This window comes from Aquarana catesbeiana, linkage group LG05, assembly GCF_042186555.1.
Source record: "Aquarana catesbeiana isolate 2022-GZ linkage group LG05, ASM4218655v1, whole genome shotgun sequence".
NCBI lineage: Eukaryota > Metazoa > Chordata > Amphibia > Anura > Ranidae > Aquarana > Aquarana catesbeiana.
In genome coordinates, this window is record NC_133328.1 from 17,611,695 (window position 1) to 17,633,753 (window position 22,059).

The 22,059-nt window shown below is 42.6% G+C and overlaps 1 protein-coding gene across 2 annotated transcripts in view; it reads right to left on the reverse strand.

The window, feature by feature from the left end:
* The window catches only part of VIPR1 (vasoactive intestinal peptide receptor 1), a 409,687-nt gene that overhangs the window by 39,123 nt on the left and 348,505 nt on the right, over positions 1 to 22,059 (reverse strand). For both annotated transcript variants that reach the window (XM_073629489.1, XM_073629491.1), the window contains 2 exons: positions 16,462 to 16,522; positions 6,574 to 6,640 (listed from right to left, as the gene is read on the reverse strand). In XM_073629489.1, coding sequence (XP_073485590.1) covers positions 6,574 to 6,640; positions 16,462 to 16,522 — 128 coding nt within the window. The remainder of the gene's footprint in view (positions 1 to 6,573; positions 6,641 to 16,461; positions 16,523 to 22,059) is intronic.

Here is a 22,059-nt window from a genome sequence, read left to right on the forward strand (position 1 = left end):
GTCAGGGCTCTGATTGGGCCATTCAAGAACAGTCACGGAGTTGTTGTGAAGCCACTCCTTCGTTATTTTAGCTGTGTGCTTAGGGTCATTGTTGGAAGGTAAACCTTCGGCCCAGTCTGAGGTCCTGAGCACTCTGGAGAAGGTTTTCGCCCAGGATATCCCTGTACTTGGCCGCATTCATCTTTCCCTCGATTGCAACCAGTCGTCCTGTCCCTGCAGCTAAAAAACACCCCCACAGCATGATGCTGCCACCACCATGCTTCACTGTTGGGACTGTATTGGACAAGTGATGAGCAGTGCCTGGTTTTCTCCACACATACCGCTTAGAATTAAGGCCAAAAAGTTCTATCTTGGTCTCATCAGACCAAAGAATCTTATTACTCACCATCTTGGAGTCCTTAAGGTGTTTTTTTTAGCAAACTCCATGTAGGTTTTCATGTGTCTTGCACTGAGGAGAGGCTTCCGTCGGGCCACTCTGCCATAAAGCCCCGACTGGTGGAGGGCTGCAGTGGTGGTTGACTTTCTACAACTTTCTCCCATCTCCGATTGCATCTCTGGAGCTCAGCCACAGTGATCTTTGGGTTCTTCTTTACCTCTCTCACCAAGGCTCTTCTCCCCCGATAGCTCAGTTTGGCCGGACGGCCAGCTCTAGGAAGGGTTCTGGTCGTCCCAAACGTCTTCCATTTAGGGATTATGGAGGCCACTCTGCTCTTAGGAACCTTAAGTGCAGCAAACATTTTTTTGTAACCTTGGCCAGATCTGTGCCTTGCCACAATTCTGTCTCTGAGCCCTACAGGCAGTTCCTTTGACCTCATGATTCTCATTTGCTCTGACATGCACTGTGAGCTGTAAGGTCTTATATAGACAGGTGTGTGGCTTTCCTAATCAAGTCCAATCAGTATAATCAAACACAGCTGGACTCAAATGAAGGTGTAGAACCATCTCAAGGATGATCAGAAGAAATGGACAGCACCCTAGTTAAATATATGAGTGTCACAGCAAAGGGTCTGAATACTTAGGACCATGTGATATTTCAGTTTTTCTTTTTTAATAAATCTGCAAAAATGTCAACAATTCTGTGTTTTTCTGTCAATATGGGGTGCTGTGTGTACAATAATGAGGAAAAAAAATGAACTTAAATGATTTTAGCAAATGGCTGCAATACAACAAAGAGTGAAAAATTTAAGGGGGTCTGAATACTTTCCGTCCGCACTGTAGATGTATACTGCATTGAATACTTACACATGTACTTTCTTGTTTTTAAATATACCAGCACCTACCCAGTATCTGTCCTGAAGAAGCTAATATTTTGGTGAAACGCGTTGACGAGCGTTGATACAGTATTGAATTAAACTTTGTACTGTAGTTCTAGTCTTCTATAACTGCATTATTGGGTAACTGGTAACTGTGTCCATACAGGGTGTGGTTTGTATGTTGTTTATATGTTTTTTAACTATATTGTAATAAAATTTATACTTATTTCCTGACTCTCTCTCTTTGATTATGTGCCCACAAAGTCTGTTAATTTTTTGACTTGGTCAATCCTTGAATATAATTATATCAAATTGTTCAAAACATAAAAAACGGCAATGGTATTTGGTCATCACAACCACTTTAGAAATTCTCCCCCCCCTACAACTTCTTACCCCTTCCCCTAAGTTTTCTAATGAGAAATAGTAATAATTTAGTCCTATATGCTGAGTGCTTTGGTAATTAGAATAAGATTCATGTTGTTTGAGATACGACATTCAGATTCAATCCTAAAGATGGCCTTTTCCTGATGTTTACTGCATCAGCCCCCCAGAGCTCCCTCTGACTATTCAGTTAGAAGTTGCATAATAACACATAAAGGCACAATTATAGGCAAAAACATTTTTATTTTAGATTTGGTAATAAATTAGAACCTCTTAAATCTTAATGCCTAAGCACAATTTTGCAACTTTGACACGTGTTAGTAAAACCGTACTAATCATCACAACTACTTTGTGCAACCAGGTGGATTATACCGTGCTTTTTTTTAGGAGAAAATTGGGCTTTCATTTGGTGGTAAATGGTAATGGATATCTCCTGATTTTTCTTTATTATCAAAGGAAAACTGGACCAAAAGAGTAAAATTATTTTTACATTTTTAATTTTTTTAAAACTTAGCTGTATACTTCTTGTAACTACCATAACCTACCACCAAAAAAAAAAACTAAAATACATTCTCCAGGTCCTAACGATCGCAGTGTTACCACATATGTGTATGTTATTTGTTGTTTGTACACGTAGTACAGAAACAAGTGTGCGTATTTTTCACTTTTCTTTTTATCCTACCTAAAACACACTGACACTAAGCCCAGGTTCACATTGATGCAAATCGCATGCCAAATCGGCGGCTATTGCCGAAAATAGCACCTTCCGAATCAGTGCGACGCCGACTCTGCGGCCCCGCACCAATTCCCAAAACTAGTTTTTGTACTACTTTTGGCGACTTCGGGTGCGATTTCAATAGACATCCGCCCCCCAAAGTCAGACTGAGCGGAACTCACCTGGTTTCAATCCCGCAGCAGTGTGAGCCTAGGCTAAAGGCCGCTTTCACACTTGTGCGACTTTTCATGCCACTGTGGACATCAGGAGTCGCATGACAAGTCGTACCCCATGATTCCCAATGATAACCATTAGACATGCACACTGCCAAAAAATGTGTTCGTTTTCGTTTCATTCGTTTTTTGGTTTTTTTTCGTGTCATTCGTTATGATCGCAATTCATAAATTCGTACATTCGTAAATTTGTACATTCGTAAATTAGAAAACTCGGAAATTCTAAATTAGAAAATCAGAAAATTAGAAAATCTGAAATAGTAACTAACTATTAAATTGTGTATAGGTATTGTAAATTCCTTTCAAATTTGGCTGTTAGTGAATGTAATGAATACGAATTTATCCGAAGTTACGAATTATCCGTAATAACAAATGCCGCATCTAAACAGATGGAACAGAACAAATTAATAATTAATAATAATAAAAGGTTTTTATTATTATTATTGTTATTTATTATTATTAATTCATTACATTCCATTCATTTAGATGCGGCATTCGTTATTTCGGATAATTCATAACTTCGGATCAATTTGTATTCGTTGCGTTCACTAACAGCCAAATTTGAAAGGAAATTACAATATCTATAATTTAATAGTTAGTAGTGGTTAAGAAATTATTAGGTAATTGTTATTTCAGATTTCTGAATTTACAAATTTACGAATGTACGGATTTACGAATATACGAATGTACGAATTTAAGAATTTACGAATGTGTGAATTTAAGAATTTACGAATGTACGAATTTAAGAATTTACGAATTTCCGAATGTACGAATTTACGAATGTACGAATGTACAAATGTATGAATGTACAAATGTACAAATGTACGAATGTACAAATGTACAAATGTACGAATGTACAAATGTACAAATTTTCAAATTTACGAATATTCGGAAAAATTCATCAAAGGGGTTCTTGTTATTTCGCATATTTCCGAATTAACGAATTTGTCGAAGTTCGTTAAAAAAATTAATTCGGAACGAAACGAATTGCACATGTCTAATAACCATTCATATCTGTGCACCGACTTCAAAGTAGTCCCTGTACTACTTTGGTCCGACGTTGATGCGAGTTGAGGTCCATAGACCTCAAGTTTACACAGGTATTCCCTGAAATCGCGGCAAAATCACAGCTGCAAAATAGCGTCAAAATCACGGCTGCAAAATTGCGCGACTTTTAAGTTGCAGTAGTGTGAACGGGGCCTAACTGACAAGGATACTAATTTTTAAAAAAATCCCACCCAAAATATACTAACCCTGACCTTGGACCCTTACTTGACCCATACACTAATGCCGCGTACACACGAGCGGACTTGCGAATGGGCTAAACTCCGTCGGCATTTCCGATGGAAAGATTTAGAACATGTTCTATATCTGAGTCCATCGGAAATGCCGACAGAAAAAGTCCGATGGGGCATACACACGGTCGAAATGTCCAACCAAAAGCTCCCATCGGACTTTTTCTGTCGGAAAGTCCGGCCGTGTGAACGCGGCATAACACTGGCACTGATCTAGATAAAAACTTGGTCTAGGTATTTTTTCTTTATTTTTGTATTATTTATTTATTTTTGTACACACGCTTTTTTTTTTTCTTTCTGCAAGGAGAGAGAAAGATACAATGTATCTTTCCTCTCCATTCACAGAGAGAGAAACACAGGGGTGGGCTTCACAGTGACTGATCACTGTGGTAGCCAATCAGAAGCTACTACAGCGATCAGGTGACCCGAATCAGGAGTTCCGGGTCCTGACCGTTAGACCCCGGTCTCTATGCGGCGCACTCCCAGCACAAAGACAGATAGGCATATATGCGGCCCCACTGCAAAAAGCCCAGCCCAGTGCACATTTTTAGGGACTCCCGTTTTTAAAAAAAAGAGGCCGAAAATGAACGATTCTGCTCCTGTACTAAAAGTCATTTAAAAAAAGTCTTTACAGTCGCCTGGCTATGCTCACGCTAAGCGTAAACGGGGTCAAGGTTTTTATTGCTATCTGTGTCCATGTTGGGGAGATTTATTGCGACCATGAATAAAAGTGAGGGCAAATCCAAAATTTTGAGTTGTCCCTAAAACAGGAAGAGAGGGGAAATCTTCGAATGGGGACACTTGTTCCTGTAACAACTATTTGAAAAGGGAAATTCCTTACATTGTAGCGATATCCTCTCACTTCTACAGGATGGCACTAATGACACAAAAATGCCCCCAAAAAAATGCTGTTTTAAACCTCCACTACTCTATTCAAAATGAAGAAAAAACAGTTTTGTCTTTAGATGTAACTTAAAGCATTTCTAAAGCAATCATTAGATGTGGTGTCTGCATTCATTTTCTTTTTTAGTTTTTTTTTGTTTTTTTTTTTAAATTAATCTTCACCAAGTGATCTGGCCACTAACACACTTCCTATCTTAGGGTGGCTCCGCTTTGGATGGAGGAGCAATGGAGACACCATTGGACAGCAGCATTGCCAATCTGGGGAGATGGTAATGTTAGAAGCACTATCAAAATTAGATAAACTCACAACTAAACCTGACAGACAGCTTGGTCTGTTAGCCACTTGCCTACTGGGCACTTTTACCCCCTTCCTGACCAGGCCAGTTTTCAGCTTTCAGCTTTAAATGACAATTGCGCCCATCAGTGCCGTCTACCCGTGCTGCCTATCAGTGATCATCAGTGCTGCATATCAGTGCCCATTAGTGCTGCCTATCAGTGCTCCATATCAGTGTCCATCAGTGCTGCATATTAGTGCCTTCTCATCAGTGCCCTTCAATGCTGTCTTATCAGGGCCCATTAGTGCCGCCTATCTGTGCTGCCTATTAGTGCCACCTATCAATGCCCATCAGTGCTGCCTATCAGTGCTGCATATCCGTGCTGCCTATCAGTGCCCATCAGCACTGCATATTAGTGCCTCCTCATCAGTGCCCTTCAATGCCGTCTCATCAGGGTCCATCAGTGCCACCTCATTAATGCTCATCAGTGCAGCCTAATCAGGGCCCATCAGTGCAGCCTAATCAGGGCCCATCAGTGCAGCCTAATCAGGGCCCATCAGTGCAGCCTAATCAGGGCCCATCAGTGCCGCCTAATCAGGGCCCATCAGTGCCGCCTAATCAGGGCCCATCAGTGCCGCCTAATCAGGGCCCATCAGTGCCGCCTCATCAGGGCCCATCAGTGCCGCCTCATCAGTGCCCATCAGCGCCGCCTCATCAGGGCCCATCAGTGCCGCCCCATCAGTGCAGCCTCAACAGGGCCCATCAGTGCAGCCTCATCAGGGCCCATCAGTGCAGCCTCATCAGGGCCCATCAGTGCAGCCTCATCATGGCCCATCCGTGCAGCCTCATCATGGCCCATCCGTGCAGCCTCATCAGGGCCAAGCAGTGCCGCTTTATCAGGGCCCATCAGTGCCGCCTGATCAAGGCTCATCAGTGCCGCCTCAATAGTGCCCATTAGTGCCGCCTCATCAGGACCCATCAGTGCCACCTCATCAGGGCTGCCTCATCAGTGCCCATCAGTGCCGCCTCATCAGGGCCCATCAGTGCCGCCTCATCAGGGCCCATCAGTGCCGCCTCATCAGGGCCCATTAGTGCCACCTCATCAGGGCCCATCAGTGCCGCCTCATCAGGGCCCATCAGTGCCGCTCTATCAGGGCCCATCAGTGCCGCCTCATCAGGGCCGCCTCATCAGTGCCACCTCATCAGGGCCCATCAGTGCAGCCTCATCAGGGCCCATCAGTGCTGCCCCATCAGTGCAGCCTCATCAGTGCCCATCAGTGCAGCCTCATCAGGGCCCAACAGTGCAGCCTCATCAGGGCCCATCAGTGCAGCCTCATCAGTGCCGCTTTATCAGCGCACATCAAATGTTATAACAGAAACTTATAAAAACGTTTCTTTTTTTTCAAAATTTTCGGTCTTTTTTTGTTTTGTTTTTTTCTACTACAATTGTAATAGACAATTCCTTTTTTCTTGTTTTTTTTTTTCAGTATTCAATAGAGTGACTGTAAAATACTTTACCAATATTGAGACCAAAATTGGAGTTTTGATGATCCACCATAGGTGGGACTCGATTGTGTCCCAGCACCTGTGTAGAGATAACACGGCAATAAAACCACAAATGTTTTTGACACAAGTGAATACAGAAATTGAAAAAAAAAAATCCAACATGGGTAAAACGAGCCAAACTGTTTTGGTTTTGTTCAAGCAATGTCAGCACACCTCTACAAGAATCTCCAAAAATCCACTACATTTTTTTGAAATCTTTTAAATTTTGGATAACGTTGTCAAGGGATCAATCTCCTATCACATTCATTTTTATTACTGTCTGCTTTGAAAATTCGTTCGATTTGTCCTTGATCGTGATCGTTACCAGGATTAAAAGTGATAGGAAAACCCAAAACTTTAAACTGTCATCTTTGTTCCGGTGACGACTGCACATTTTTCTCACTTTGGAGATACTTTCACTCAATGTCTGTTGTGTTTTTGAGACGGCAAGTGAAGGGAAATCTCCCCAATTTAGGCTTTAGATACGCTTTCATTTACCGTAATTTTATTATTTAATTCAGCACAGAAGAATTTAGCACAACAAGGCCATCGTAATAGCATCATGGGCCCCTGGGCAAAGTAATGCACTGGGGCCCCTACCAGCCTGCCCCAATGTATGCACCTACTCTCAAGAATTATAGTATAAATAGTTATAAATAGTTTTTTTTTTTTTTTTTAATCTCAATACATTCTATGCATTAAGATAAAAAAAACCTTCTGTGTGCAGCAGCCCCCCCCCCCTCCTAATACTTACCTGAGCCCCATTTTGATACAGCGATGTTGCACGAGAGAACCCCGCTATCCGGGACTCTCCCTCCTGATTAGCTAAGACACACACAGTGGGCGCCATTGGCTCCCGCTGCGGTCGATCAAAGTCAGTCAGTCAGCCATTGAGGAGAGAGAGGAGGCGAGGCCAAGCCGCGGCTCGTGTCAGAATGGACACACGGAGCAGCAGCTCGGGTGACCCCATAGCAGGCTACTTGCTGTGGGGGCAGTCGGCAGGATGGAGGGGCCAGAAGCGCAGGCGAGGGACCCCAGAAGAGGAGGATCTGGGCTGCTCTGTGCAAAACAATTACACAGAGCAGGTAAGTATGACATGTTTGTTATTTTTAAACAAAAAAAAAAACAAGACTTTAGTATCACTTTACAAATAAATTCATTAGTACTTAAAAAAAAAAAAAAAGATTTTAAACAATAAGAAAACATGCCATAAAGCAAAGACTAATCAACACTGTACAGGGGGAAAGCAGAAGGGTGCAGTACAAGAGGGTCACAGGGCACAGTACAGGGGGGCTCAGAAGGGCACAATACAAGGGAGTCAGGATGGCACACTACAAGGGAGTCAGTAGGGCACAGTACAAGGGGGTCAGGAGGGCACAGTACAAGGTGATAAGGAGGGCACAATACAAGGGGGATCAGAGGGGCACAATACTATGATCAGGAGGGCACAGTACAATGGGGGTCAGGAGGGCATAGTACAATAGGATCAGGAGGGCACAGTACTAGGATCAGGAGGGCACAGTACAGAGGGGATAAGATGGGCACAATACTAGGATCGGGGGGGGCACAGTAAAAGGGGGTCAGGAGGGCACAGTACAAGAGGATCAGGAGGGCACAGTACAAGGGGGTCAGTAGGGCACAGTACAAGGGGGTCAGGAGGGCACAGTACAAGGGAATCAGGAGGGCACAATACAAGGGGGGTCAGAGGGGCACAATACTAGAATCAGGAGGGCACAGTACAAGGGGGTCTGGAGGGCATAGTACAAGAGGATCAGGAGGGCACAATATAAGGGGGTCAGGAGGGCACAGTACAAGGGGGATCAGAAGGACACAATACTATGATCAGGAGGGCACAGTACAATGGGGGTCAGAAGGGCATAGTACAAGAGGATCAGGAGGGCACAGTACTAGGATCAGGAGGGCACAGTACAAGGGAGTCAGGAGGGCACAGTACAGAGGGGATCAGATGGGCACAATACTAGGATCAGGGGGGCACAGTAAAAGGGGGTCAGGAGGGCACAGTACAAGAGGATCAGGAGGGCACAGTACAAGGGGTCAGGAGGGCACAGTGCAAGGGGGTCAGGAGGGCACAGTGCAAGGGGGTCAGGAGGGCACAGTACAGGGGGGTCAGAAGGGCACAATACTAGGATGAGGAGGGCACAGTACAAGGGGGTCAGGAGGGCACAGTACAAGAGGATCAGGAGGGCACAGTACAGGGGGATCAGAAGGGCACAATACTAGGATCAGGAGGGCACAGCACAGAGGGGATCAGATGGGTACAATACTAGGATCAGGAGGGCACAGTACAAGGTGGTCAGGAGGGCACAGCACAGAGGGGATCAGATGGGTACAATACTAGGATCAGGAGGGCATAGTACAGGTTCCAGGATGCTACCCAGGACGCAGCCATCCTGGTACAACTTAGCAAAAAGCATGACTGTCCCGAAAAATCCGGGACCATTGGCAAATATGTAATGCAGGATTATCATGGGGCCCTAATGCACCTGGGGCCCCTGGGCAGTGCCCAGGAGCGCCCATACATTAGGATAGCCCTGTGTAACAATTCTTCTGAACAGAGTAAGAGCATTAAAGTAATCCTTAACCCATGTTTTTTTTTTTTTTTAAATATTAAACATCCTATAGTTAACTTCTCTGTACAGTGGTTTTGCACAGAGCAGCCCCGAAAGCTCCCCCTCTTCAGGTGAGTGGCCCATAACAAGCCGCTTGCTGTGAGGGCACTCATGCTCACGCGCCTTCGTCACAGGACATGATTGACAGAAGCCGGAGAAAATGGCTCTCACTGTTGCCTCTCTGTCCTGTGAGGAGGGAGAGAGTGGCAGCTCTTGGGCACAGCGCTGGATCGAGATCGGGCTCAGGTAAGTACAGTATTTAGAAGAGAGGAGGGTTCCTTACCACAGAAGGTTTTTTACCTTAATGCAGTGAAAGCATTTAGGTAAAAAAAAAAACCCTAATGGGGCGTACACACGGTCGTACTTTTCGGCTACAAAAGTCCGACAGCCCATCCGACAGACTTTCGATGGACTTTTGGTGGACTTGCGGCAGACTTTCTAACGAACGGACTTGCCTACACACGATCACACAAAAGTCCGACGGATTCGTACGTGATGACGTACACCGGACTAAAATAAGGGAGTTGATAGCCAGTAGCCAATAGCTGCCCTAGCATGGGTTTTTGTCCGTCGGACTAGCACACAGACGAGCGGATTTCTGGGTCCAGCGGAGTTACGACGTAAAGATTTGAAGCATGTTCCAAATCTAAAGTCCGTCAGATTTGCGACTGGAAAAGTCAGCTAAAAGTCCGGGGAAGCCCACGCCAGATTTGGTCCGTCGGACTTTTGTAGCCGAAAGTCCGACCGTGTGTACGCCCCATAAGCCTTTAGAACCACTTTAATTCTAGGGCCATTACTCACTGTTAACTAAAATGATAACCAGCACCATAGGTACTCCCATTGCACAAGTGTGTGTAATTTTCAACAAAATGGCAGCTGTCCACACACAAACACAAACTTCCTGTTGCATGAATGTGAATAAAATGAGTAAAAGATGGCTTCAGCTCCTGTTCTCCACCTATAGAGAACTCCTCAGACGCGTTTCGCCCTTATCAGGGCGTGTGTTTCTGCCCGTGTTTCTTCCGAACGTGGCAAAACGTGCAGCCCACTTATGGTGCCATTATTTCTTAACAGCACCCCAAACACAAGTAGCAGTCTCACTTTGGTCGCACGACTTGACGGCAAAATGCAGAACGGAAAAAAAAACGCATGGCTCGGTGCCAGAAAAAGGTCCTTGAGCTACTTTGGAGCATTTAATGTGCGTAGGTGAGCCCATTCAACTGAACGAGCTAAAAAATTGGTGTGTCACACAAGTTTAAATGCAGCCTTAACTACTTGCCCATCAGCCACCGTTGTTGTACAGTGGCAGGTCGGCTCTCCTGCGCGAATCGCCGTAGCTGTACGGAGGCTCGTGCAGGCGGGAGCGTGCCCATGGGACCCGCGACTGCCTAGTACACAGGCAGAATGGGGATCTGCAGGCATTTTTTTATAAAGAAAATATTAAACATGTTATATTTACCTGCTCTGTGTAATGGTTTTGCACAGAGCAGCATTGATCCTCCACTTCTTGCCCCCCCCCCCCGCTGGCGCTCCTGGCTCTCCCTTCCTGCCAAGTGCCCACCAAAGCAGACAGCTTGCTGTGGGGGGGGGGGCACTTGAGCAGGCTCTGTCCACTCACATGCTTGGTCCAGCCCCCTCGCTCCTCATTGGCTCACTGGCTCTGATAGACTCCGATTGACAGCAGCAGGAGCCAATGGCTCAACCAATGCTGCTGTCTCAGCCAATGAGGAGGGAGAGACAAAGCTCTCGTGCAACATTGCTGGATCGTGATGGGGCTCAGGTAAGTATGGGGGGGGGGAGGGGAGTTTTTTTTACCTTCAGACATTGAATGCATTAAGGTAGAAAACCTCAAGCCTTTACAACCATTTTAAAGTGAATTATTTTATTATAATATATTGTCAGTAAATATAATGGTTTAATTTTGGATTCAGCTTTGGTGTATATCTGACAATTCATTTTTTTTTAGGATTTGGGATGGTATATTCGATTTTCTACGGTTTGGACGACTGTAGCGGAGATTTATCCTCTGCTGTAGGTATAAGATAAGAGGATTGGTGGGGAGAGTAGCATGCATCTGTGTACTCCGCTCAGCGGGAACAGATTTAACAATTTCTTGCACTTTGAATAGCACTTAGCTATTGCTAGCAGAGCCATTCTTTCAGCTCATTGAGATAATTAGAGAAATACAGGTGTGATTGTTGGCTCTGGATAGAAGGACTGTCTTTTGTTCATGCGATTACTCTGATTAGGCTCCAGTGATGGAGGGGAATACATTAGCACAGATGGATTTTGTATTGTGGGTGTCGGTGGGTAGAGCAGAGAGAGAGAGAAATCAGTGAATATCTATTAGCTGAACCCAAAATCGGCAACACTTCGTCACTTTTGGCACCCCAGCTGCTGTGGACGGGGAAAAAGCGAACTGAGCATGATCTGTACTTGGTTAGTAGACATGTGCACTGCCAAAAAAATGTGTTCGTTTTCATTTTCGTTTCATTCGTTTATTTTTTTTTTCGGGTCATTCGTTTCTGATCACAATTCGTAAATTCATAAATTTTTACATTAGTAAATTTGTACATTCGCACATTCGTAAACTCGTAAGTTAGAAAATTCGTATATTCGTAAATTTGTAAATGTATAAATTAGAAAATTCGTAAATTCAAAATTTGAAAATCCAAAAACCCGAAAATTCTAAAATCTGAAATAGTAACTATTAAATTATAGGTATTGTAATTTCCTTTCAAATTTGGCTGTTAGTGAACGTAACAAATACGAATTTATCCGAAATAACGAATGCTGCATCTAAACAAATGGAACGGAACAAATTAATAATAATAAAAAGTTTATTATTATTATTGTTATTTATTATTAATAATTCATTAAGTTCCATTCGTTTGGATACGGCATTCGTTATTTCGGATAATTCGTAACTTCGGATAAATTCGTATTCGTTACGTTCACTAACAGCCAAATTTGAAAGGAAATGACAATACCTATAATTTAATAGTTAGTAATAGTTAAATTATTATTAGTTAATTATTATTTCAGATTTCCGAATGTACAAATTTACGAATTCCCGAATGTACAAATTTACGAATTTACAAATTTTCAAAAAAACCCGTCAAACATTTTCGTTAATTCGGATATTTCCGAATTAACGAATTTGTCGAAATTCGTTAAAAAAACAAATTCGGAACGAAACGAATTGCACATGTCTATTGATTAGCTTTATTGGAGTGCAAAAGAGGCATTATGGGGTCAAACATACCCCCCCGATGTCTCATTGAAGAATGCACTATATTGCCAAAATTATTGGGACGCCTGCCTTTACACACACGAGCTTTAATGGTATCCCAGTCTTAGTGCGTAGGGTTCAATAATGAGAGCGTAGGGTTCAAAGGTTAGTGTATTTGTTTAAAGTGACATGTGCTATCCAATGCTCAATGTGCAAATCCCAAAGCAATAAATAAATGAATAAGTAAATCTGCTGTGTAAACGTGATACGGGCTGTGGACTAATACTGTACTCAAATGACAAATCAAATGTTCCTTATAAGGATATATGTGGTGCGGCCTGTGCTATAAAGTGACTTAGTGCTATTCAAGTAATACCAGTGCTAATATCATACAATCAAGTGTCCACAAACCGAAACATTAATTAATTGATAATAGGGAATAATATAGAGATCTAAAAATACAAATGTAGATGAAAAAATTAAATGTTGAAAATTAAAATGAGAATAAAAATGAAAATAAAAATATATGCCGGTGTCTTCAGTAGAAATCAAAACAGTCTTTCATAATAAAATCAAGTGACCTGTAACTTTCTTCTCTCCTTGTGCCTGATGATTAAATATATATATTATATATATATATATATATATATATATAAGTGCAGGTGCTCCAAACAGTGCTCTTCTCATATGCACACTTACCAGAGAGTTCTCCCCACTAAGGGGTGTTGCGCCTCTCTTCCTGTGGATAGGGAGTTAAAAACCTCTTTCTTTCTGTTTAAAGCTTTGTCTGAGCTACTCAAGCTGGCCTTCCCAATTGAAATTCCGATTGGGGATTTAAATTGTTATATTAGAACGTAACAAACCAACTAAATATGGCCGTTGAAGGCATATGCCATGATAGAGATTGGAATACAACGAAAGTCTACAAGAAAACGGCCGACAAAGTCACGCGGGTATGGGGTTTGCCAGGTTACTACGTCTTATTTAAAGAAAGTTTAGCAATATGGCGCCCCAGTAGACGTCTTGACGAAATTGGTAGGGCGGAGCCACAGCATCATTACGTCACTTCCGGTATACGAGTGTGGAACGCAGAGGATACAACACTTCCTATTTTAAACTGCGCTATTGATTTATAAGAGGATACTTTTTACTTTATACGAATAAAATAGTTAAAACGTTATTGCACCATGGAGGTTTCAATTTCTTCCCACATACACTGAGTCAAAAAACAAGGAGAAGGGGCTGCAAGGAGGCGCAAGCATTTAAGGTCTGTTCCAGCTAATACAGAAGTGAAGCTGTGAGAGGCGCAACACCCCCTAGTGGGGAGAACTCTCTGGTAAGTGTGTATATGAGAAGAGCATGGTTTGGAGCACCTGCACTTATATATATATATATATATATATTTAATCGTCAGGCACAAGGAGAAAAGAAAGTCACAAGTCACTGGATTTTATTATGAAAGACTGTTTTGATTTTTACTGAAGACACCAGCATATATTTTTATTTTCATTTTTATTCTCATTTTAATTTTCAACGTTTAATTTTTTCATCTACATTTGTATTTTTATATCTCTATATTATTCCCTATTAATTAATACATTTTTCGGTTTGTGGACACGATTGTATGATATTAGCACTGGTATTACTTGAATAGCACTAAGTCACTTTATAGCACAGGCCGCACCACATATATCCTTATAGGGAACATTTGATTTGTCATTTGAGGACAGTATTAGTCCACAGCCCGTATCACGTATACACAGCAGGTTTACTTATTCATTTATTTATTGCTTTGGGATTTGCACATTGAGCACTGGATAGAACATGTCACTTTAATACAAATACACTAACCTTTGGAAGCGCCACTGCCACCATATTCTTATATATTTTTTTCATCTTCAGACCCTACTTAGTAGGTCTCAAGGTGGAGGCAGCAGCTAACAGTATCAGACCAGGAGATTATTACCATCAGCGCAGGACATCTTCTCTTTTTGTCAATATTGAGTTGGCGCCGCCCTTTGCAGCTATACCAGCTTCAACTCTTCTGGGAAGGCCGTCCACAAGGTTTAGGAGTGTGTCTATGGGAATGTTTGACCATTCTTCCAGAAGCGCATTTGTGAGGTCAGGCACTGAGGTTGGACGAGAAGGCCTGGCTCCCAGTCTCCACTCTAATTTATCCCAAAGGTGTTCTACCGGGTTGAGGTCAGGAATCTGCGCAGGCCAGTCAAGTTCCTCCACCCCACACTCGCTCACCCATGTCTTTATGGACCTTGCTTTGTGCACTGGTGCGCAGTCATGTTGGAACAGGAAGGGGCCATCCCCAAACTGTTCCCACAAAGTTGGAAGCATGAAATTGTGCAAAATGTCTTGGTATGCTGACACCTTAAGAGTTCCCTTCACTGGAACTAAGGGGCCAAGCTCAACCCCTGAAAAACAACCCCCACACCATAATCCCCCCTCCACCAAATGATTTGGAGGGGTGGCTGAAAACTTTTGCCAATATAGTGTGGATGAGCGAGTTTGAGGTGGGGGAACTTGACTGGTCTGCACAGAGCCCTAACCTTACCTGATAGAACACCTTTGGGATGAATTAGAGCGAAGACGTCGAGCCAGGCCTTCTCGTCCAACCTCACAAATGCTCTTCTGGAAGAATGGTCAAACATTCCCATAGACACACTCCTAAACCTTGTGGACAGCCTTCCCAGAAGAGTTGAAGCTGTTATAGCTGCAAAGGGTGGGCCAACTCAATATTGAACCCTATGGACTAAGACTGGGATGTCATTAAAGTTCATGTGTGTGTGTAAAAGCAGGCGTCCCAATACTTTTGGCAATATAATGTATGTAAACCCAACATTTCATATTCCAGATATGTGCCTGCTGTAACATGTACTTGTAAGAAAAGGTCTCCTGTTCTCTTTGTATTGCTTCCTTTGTGTGAAATCCTTGGTAATCCTGCCAGTCCCTCTGCTTTCCTGTTAACAACTGACCACACTAGACATGACAGCGTGGTCAGTTCTTTAGCTGTGCTGGGAACTCAGCCTGCTCTCCTCCAATTATCAGACTTGTCCTGACACATCTCCCCCTGCACAGTCACTGGGAAGAGCAGAGTGATGCAGTTTCCCCTTCCCCTGCTCATTCACTGGGAGGAGTAGGGTGCTGCAGTTTCTCCTCCTCCTGCTCATTCCCTGGGAAGAGCAGGGTGCTGCAGTTTCTCCTCCCCCTGCTCATTCACTGGTAAGAGCAGGGTGCTGCAGTTTTCCCTCCCCCTGCTCATTCACTGGGAAGAGCAGGGTGCTGCAGTTTCTCCTCCCCCTGCTCATTCACTGGGAAGAGCAGGGTGCTGCAGTTTCTCCTCCCCCTGCTCATTCACTGGGAAGAGCAGGGTGTTGCAGTTTCTCCTCTCCCAGCTCTTATGCAGCTGAGAACATATAATCTTGAAGGTTAAAAAAAAAAATTAGCCTTTACAACCACTTTTAACTAGTCTACAGGCCTACAATGTGCATTTTAACATGTCTGCAATAAACGCGACAATGGTTCTAGCAGTGAAAGGGTCAAAACGACCTATTAAGCCCTTCCTGGTCTTGTAGAGGTCAAGTCCTTGATATCATACAATATAAATTAAATGGTCATGATGTATGAAGTAAATTCATCCTTAGCAGACGCTGCAGTCCTGTCTGAATGAATTTGCCTAACGACAAATCAACGTCTTGTGACAGCTCTGTGTATAATAATTAGACATTGGGTGACAACATGGCTGAAATATGGACCTTAAAGAGGGTCGCAAAGGTGCATCTTTTATAGTTCAGCAGTTTTGCTGATGCAATTTTACAAAGCAGACATTAACATAATCTTGTGTAGGAGAAAAAAAAAAAAGAAACAATAAAACATAATTGTATGAAAACTGCAAAGTAAATATGTATCTTTAGCACAACTTTCGGTATAATAAAGAAAAAAAATTGATACAAAAAAAAAAACGAGTGAAGTGAATAGCTTTCTTACCCCGAATCGTCAAAGTAAATTCTCGCTAGGGTCCATGCTGAGATAAATACAGAGGGCGCACCTACAGATAAAATATATTTTCGCTTGTCAGACTGAAATTCATTTGGAAAATACACTGCTATAGATATTGATTAAGTGCCAGAGATAATTTGTCGGAGGTCGGGGGGGGGGGGGGGGGGGGGGGGGTAGTCGCATTATTCCGGGAATTCTCTATTGATCTGTAAACCTCTTCCATTATGAAACTCATACTTCCCAAGTGCCTTCTTATGTTTTTTTTAAAAATGTTTGTGGAATATTAAGGGTATATGCTTCTTGCAAAGAATGTAGGAGTACCTTTACTATCAGGGGAAAGGTTTGTAGACATGTCACCATCACACCTACCTATATGATCAAAAGGAAATAAAATAGCAAGTTCAGACATTTCCAGTGATGCTATAGCATATAAAGACATTTTAGACCAGGGTTTCTCAACTAGGGTTCCTCCAGAGGTTGCTAGGGGTTCCTTGACCAATTTCTGCCTCTCAGATAAGTTCCCACTGATACCATTGATCTTAAGCTATCTGTAAAGGGGGAATTCTTCCCAGTGACCTCAAGTGTAAGGAACATTTTTCCCACTGACTATCACACCATTATGTATCATGAGTTTTAGACAAAGTAATTTTTATCAGGGGCTCCCTGAGACCAGGAAGTTATTTCAAGGGTTCCCCTTGTGTTAAAAAGGTTGAGAAAGGCTGTTTTAGACAGTTGTGCTTCTTCAGCCTTGTGACAACAGTTGCAGAAGGCCCCTCTGTAATTGTGCCCCTGTGCACAATGTCAGCTCCATAAGGACATAGTTTGATCAGTTTAATGTGGAGGAACCTGAGTGTCCTGCACAGAGCCCTGACCTCAACCCTACTGAACACCCTTGGGATGAATTGGAACAAGTTAAGTCTTCTCGCCGAACATCTCCATAAAGACATGGTTTGACCAGTTTGGTGTGGAGGAACTCAAATGGCCTGTACAGAGCCCTAACCCCAACCCTACTGAACACCTTTGGGATGAAATTGGAACAAGTCAAGACATGGTTTGACCAGTTTGGTGTGGAGGAACTCAGGTGCCCTGCCCAGAGCCCTTACCCTAACCCTACTGAATACCTTTGGGATGAAATTGGAACAAGTCAAGACATGGTTTGACCAGTTTGGTGTGGAGGAACTCAGGTGCCCTGCCCAGAGCCCTTACCCCAACCCTACTGAATACCTTTGGGATGAATTCTAAGAAGCCAGGTATACTTAACCAACATCTTCATAAAGACATGGTTTAATCAGTTTCAATGTGGGGGAACCTGAGTGTCCTGCACAGAGCCCTGACTTCAACCCTACTGAAGACACCTTTGGGATGAACTGGAACAAGTCAAGTCTTCTCAACCAACATCTCCATAAAGATATGGTTTGACCAGTTTGGTGTGGAGGAACTCAAATGGCCTGTACAGAGCCCCAACCCTACTGTACACCTTTGGGATGAATTGGAACAAGCCAGGTCTTCTTAACCAACATCACCATAAAGACATGGTTTGACTAGTTTAGTATGAAGGAACTTGAGTGTCCTGCACATAACCCTGACCTCAATTCTTCTGAATACCTTTGGGATGAATTGTAACACCGATGGTGAGCCAGGTCTTCCCATCCAACATCAGTACCTAACCTCACAAATGCTCTTTTGGCTGAAAGGGACATAAACTCCCTCAGACACACTCCAAAATCTCATGAAACCCTGGGTGTTGCTTTTTTTTTATAATTTGAGAGGGTAAAGCAAATTTTCGAATTAACTGATTTTGAAATGGTCAGATGTTCACAACTTTTGGCCTTATAGTGTATTGTTTAACTTGTGAGACCTCTTAACCCTTCAGAGAATAGCAGCTCTGTCATTTTCAGACCAAAAGGTCTAGTGCACTAATATTAACCAGGTGTAAGTTTAGAATGGTCTTTCATGATTTACCAATAACTGTATACAGTAAACCTGACAACCTTTCTAAATTTGTTAAAGTCTATTCTAAAGATAGGCCTCACAAGTTGCCTGTCATTGTTTGCTAGAAGCCAAGACTCTGCGTGCCTTTCTGATCCTGGTTTCATTATGTTAGCAAGGGCTTGATTTCTCCAATTTATGGGCAACTGCTCAACACCTGGGTCCAAGCCCCACTCAAATGTCACCTCCCTGTCCAAAAACTTTTACTTTGGACCAATAATAAAAAACTCTTTGAACATGTGGTGACAGGTGGGTAAGGCTTAGCTTTATGTTAATGGAAAAGGAGGCCAACAGTGGAGTGAGAAGTGGCCAAATGCCAACACCTTTGAAAGGGGAAAGTGAAATGAATGGCAATAGGTCTATAAACCTGAAAGCAAAGGGGGGTTTTGGGACTTTAAATAAGGTGCATGATGACATGCACCTCCATCCCTAAATCATAAAGAAAGGGTTTTTTGGGACTTTGAGTGAGGCACAAGACATGTGGTAGGAGAAATTATAAAATTATTTAATTGACATATAAACAAAGCATACCTCATAAACATATGATACACTGGTAAACATGAGTATTTTTATCTATATACAAGGCCATGGCATACAGAAAAGAAGGATTCATTTATATGTATATACACTTGCACGCATCTAAAATTGCATAGTATCCCATGGAAGTAATTCATGTAAAAAGCCAAATGCTTATTGAGTAATGGATACAAATGGGTTATAAGCTACAAATGAATCACAGTTGAGGTCAAGCTATGTGATGAGAATATGATGATAGCCTCAATGCGTTTCGTGGCCAGGGGCCACTCATCAGGAGCAAACGCATAGCATATCTGGAAAAAAAGGTACAAAATAGGATCTAATATTTTGCCCAGATAGTAAAAAAAGGTAGGGGCAAGGGGAAACAAGATGTATATCTCCCTGGAATACTTACGTATAAATTGTTCCAAATAGGTAGTGTTGCAAGTCAGGGTCTGCAAGGCAAGACTGTCCTGGGGGCTGAGGGAATGAACCCAAGGAAGGAGCGAACACACAAAACACACCCCAGGAGCACCCTCCAAACACAATAGGCAAGGGTGAAAAAATTCCAAATTTGTCTGTAGAGTAAATGATATTGGACCCATGTGTGAATGGTACCAGTATATACTGTACATACAGTATTCATGAACTAAAAACCAACACCCATTATTGCCTGAAAGCGTAAAAAGTGTGGTAGATACACAGTGATACATACATAGTGAAGGGAATATTATATATGATAAGGATATATTATTCCCCTCACTATGTATCTACTACGCTTTTGACTCTTTCAGGCAATAATGGGTGTTGGTTTTTAGTTCATGAATACTGTATGTATATACTGGTACTATTCACACATGGGTCCAATATAATTTACTCTACAGATATATTTGGAATTTTTTCACCCTTGCCTATTGCGTTTGAAGGGTGTTCCTGGGGTGTGTTTGTGCTCTCGCTTCTTCCTTGGGTTCATTCCCTCAGCCCCCGGGACAGACTTGTCTCGCAGACCCTGACTTGCAATGCTGCTTATTTAGAACAATTTATACGCAAGTATTCCAGGGAGATATACATCTTGTTTCCCCTTGCCCCTACCTTCTTTTTTACTATCTGTGCAAAATATTAGATTCTATTTGGTACCTTTTTTCACTTTTTTCAGATATGCTATGCATTTGTTCCCGATGAGTGGCACCTGGCCACGAAACGCGTCAAGCCTATCAATGTCATTTTCCCAACACATAGCTTGCCTCAACTGTGATTCATATGTATCTTATAACCCATTTGTATCCATTACTCAATAAGCATTTGGCTTTTTTACATTAATTACTTCCATGGGATACTATGCGATTTCATATGTGTGCATGTGTCTATACATATAAATGAATCCTTCTTTTCTGTATGCCATTGCTTTGTATATAGATAAAAATACTCATGTTCAACCATGTATAATATTGTTTATGAGGTATTCTTTGTTTATATGTCAATTAAACAATTTTATATTTTCCCCTACCATGTGTCTTGTGACTCACTCTAAGTCCCAAAAAACCCCTTTCTTACTGATTTAGGTCTTCAAACCTGTCTGAAAGATCGCTCTCCAAAGAGAGGTCAACTGATGCAACAATAGATGAGTGTGTTGATCTGTTCACTTAAATTGATTCTGTCACTGGATTAAACCATTTAAATAGGGGCTTTCTGTAAAGAAAGGAGCAAATACTTACCTGCCCTGTTACCCTGTTTCCCCGAAAATAAGACCTAGCGCGATTGTCGGTGATGGCAGCAATATAAGCCCTACCCCCCAAATAAGCCCTAGTTAAAGTCCTTGTAGGTCTTATTTTTAGGGTAGGGCTTATTTTCGGGGAAACAGGGTAGGGCTTATTTGGGGGGTAGGGCTTATATTGCAGCCATCACCGACAATCACGCTAGGTTTTATTTTCGGGGAAACAGGGTATGTGTGCCATCGTTCTTCAATACAAGAACCTTCAGCCTATTACACTTCTGGGTATTTTGGGTGCCTGGTCCCCTGTTGCCCGCTGTGGTTCCATCCATCGGCCCCTAAGTGTTTTACCACCATCATAGCTGTTCATGGGTATGTAGATCAAGGGCACCACAGATACCCGCTACTTGCTAGTTATAGGTTGGGGCGGTTTCCATTTATTTGTACTGTTGGTCAATTGGTGAGGTGCCCACTGGATACTATCAGCTACCATTGTGCTTTTGCGTAGTGCACAGTGTATCCCTGCACCTTTAAGGAGGGGTGGGCTCCATCCAAGCATTACTGCTCTTATTCTATCCATTATTATATACAAGAGTTGAACAAAAATTTGGAAACGCTACAAGATATACCAAGACTATTAATGTTCCAATTCACACAACTGGTGTTGTCAAATTGTGGTTTGAGGACCATGCAGAAGAAGCCTTGCACCTTCCCTGGGGGGCTGCAGTCGCCGGACCTCAATATCATAGAGCCACTATGGTCAATTTTGGAGAACAAGGTTCGGGCTCATTTTCCGCCTCCCTCATCTCTGCGAGAACTGGAACAATTTTTGCATGAAGAGTGGTATCTGATTCCTCTATCCACCACCCAAGACTTATATTTGTCAATTTCAAGGTGAATTCAGGCCGCCTTGGATGCCAAAAGGCGATCCAACACCATATTAGGTAACAATTTCGTTCTTTAACCTGCTGTTTCCATATTTTTGTCCAACCCCTCCTGTATGTGCTCCAACTTGTAAGACTCTCAAAAATATAGGACTGCAGTACACAGGGCCAGGGTGCCATGACGTAGCCGCTGCAGCTTACGCGTATATTTGCAAATGTGTGCAAGCCCTTGTTTTTAACATAAACTGTTAGACAGAATCAATTAGTATTAACTCTACAGGAAGGCCTTTTTTCAAAAAAAATTTATTCTAGCAACAGAGTTGTTTTAACAGTGTTCTAGAATCCCAAGTGTCATTACATTGTTGCTTCAGAATGCCAAAGTTTCTCATTACAAAGTATTGCAATCTGAAGGTACTGGTGGCTTGTGGTTCTCTGACAGCAATTGCTTTAATGTACTTTGTCTTTCTTTCCTGTGTATTTTTTTTT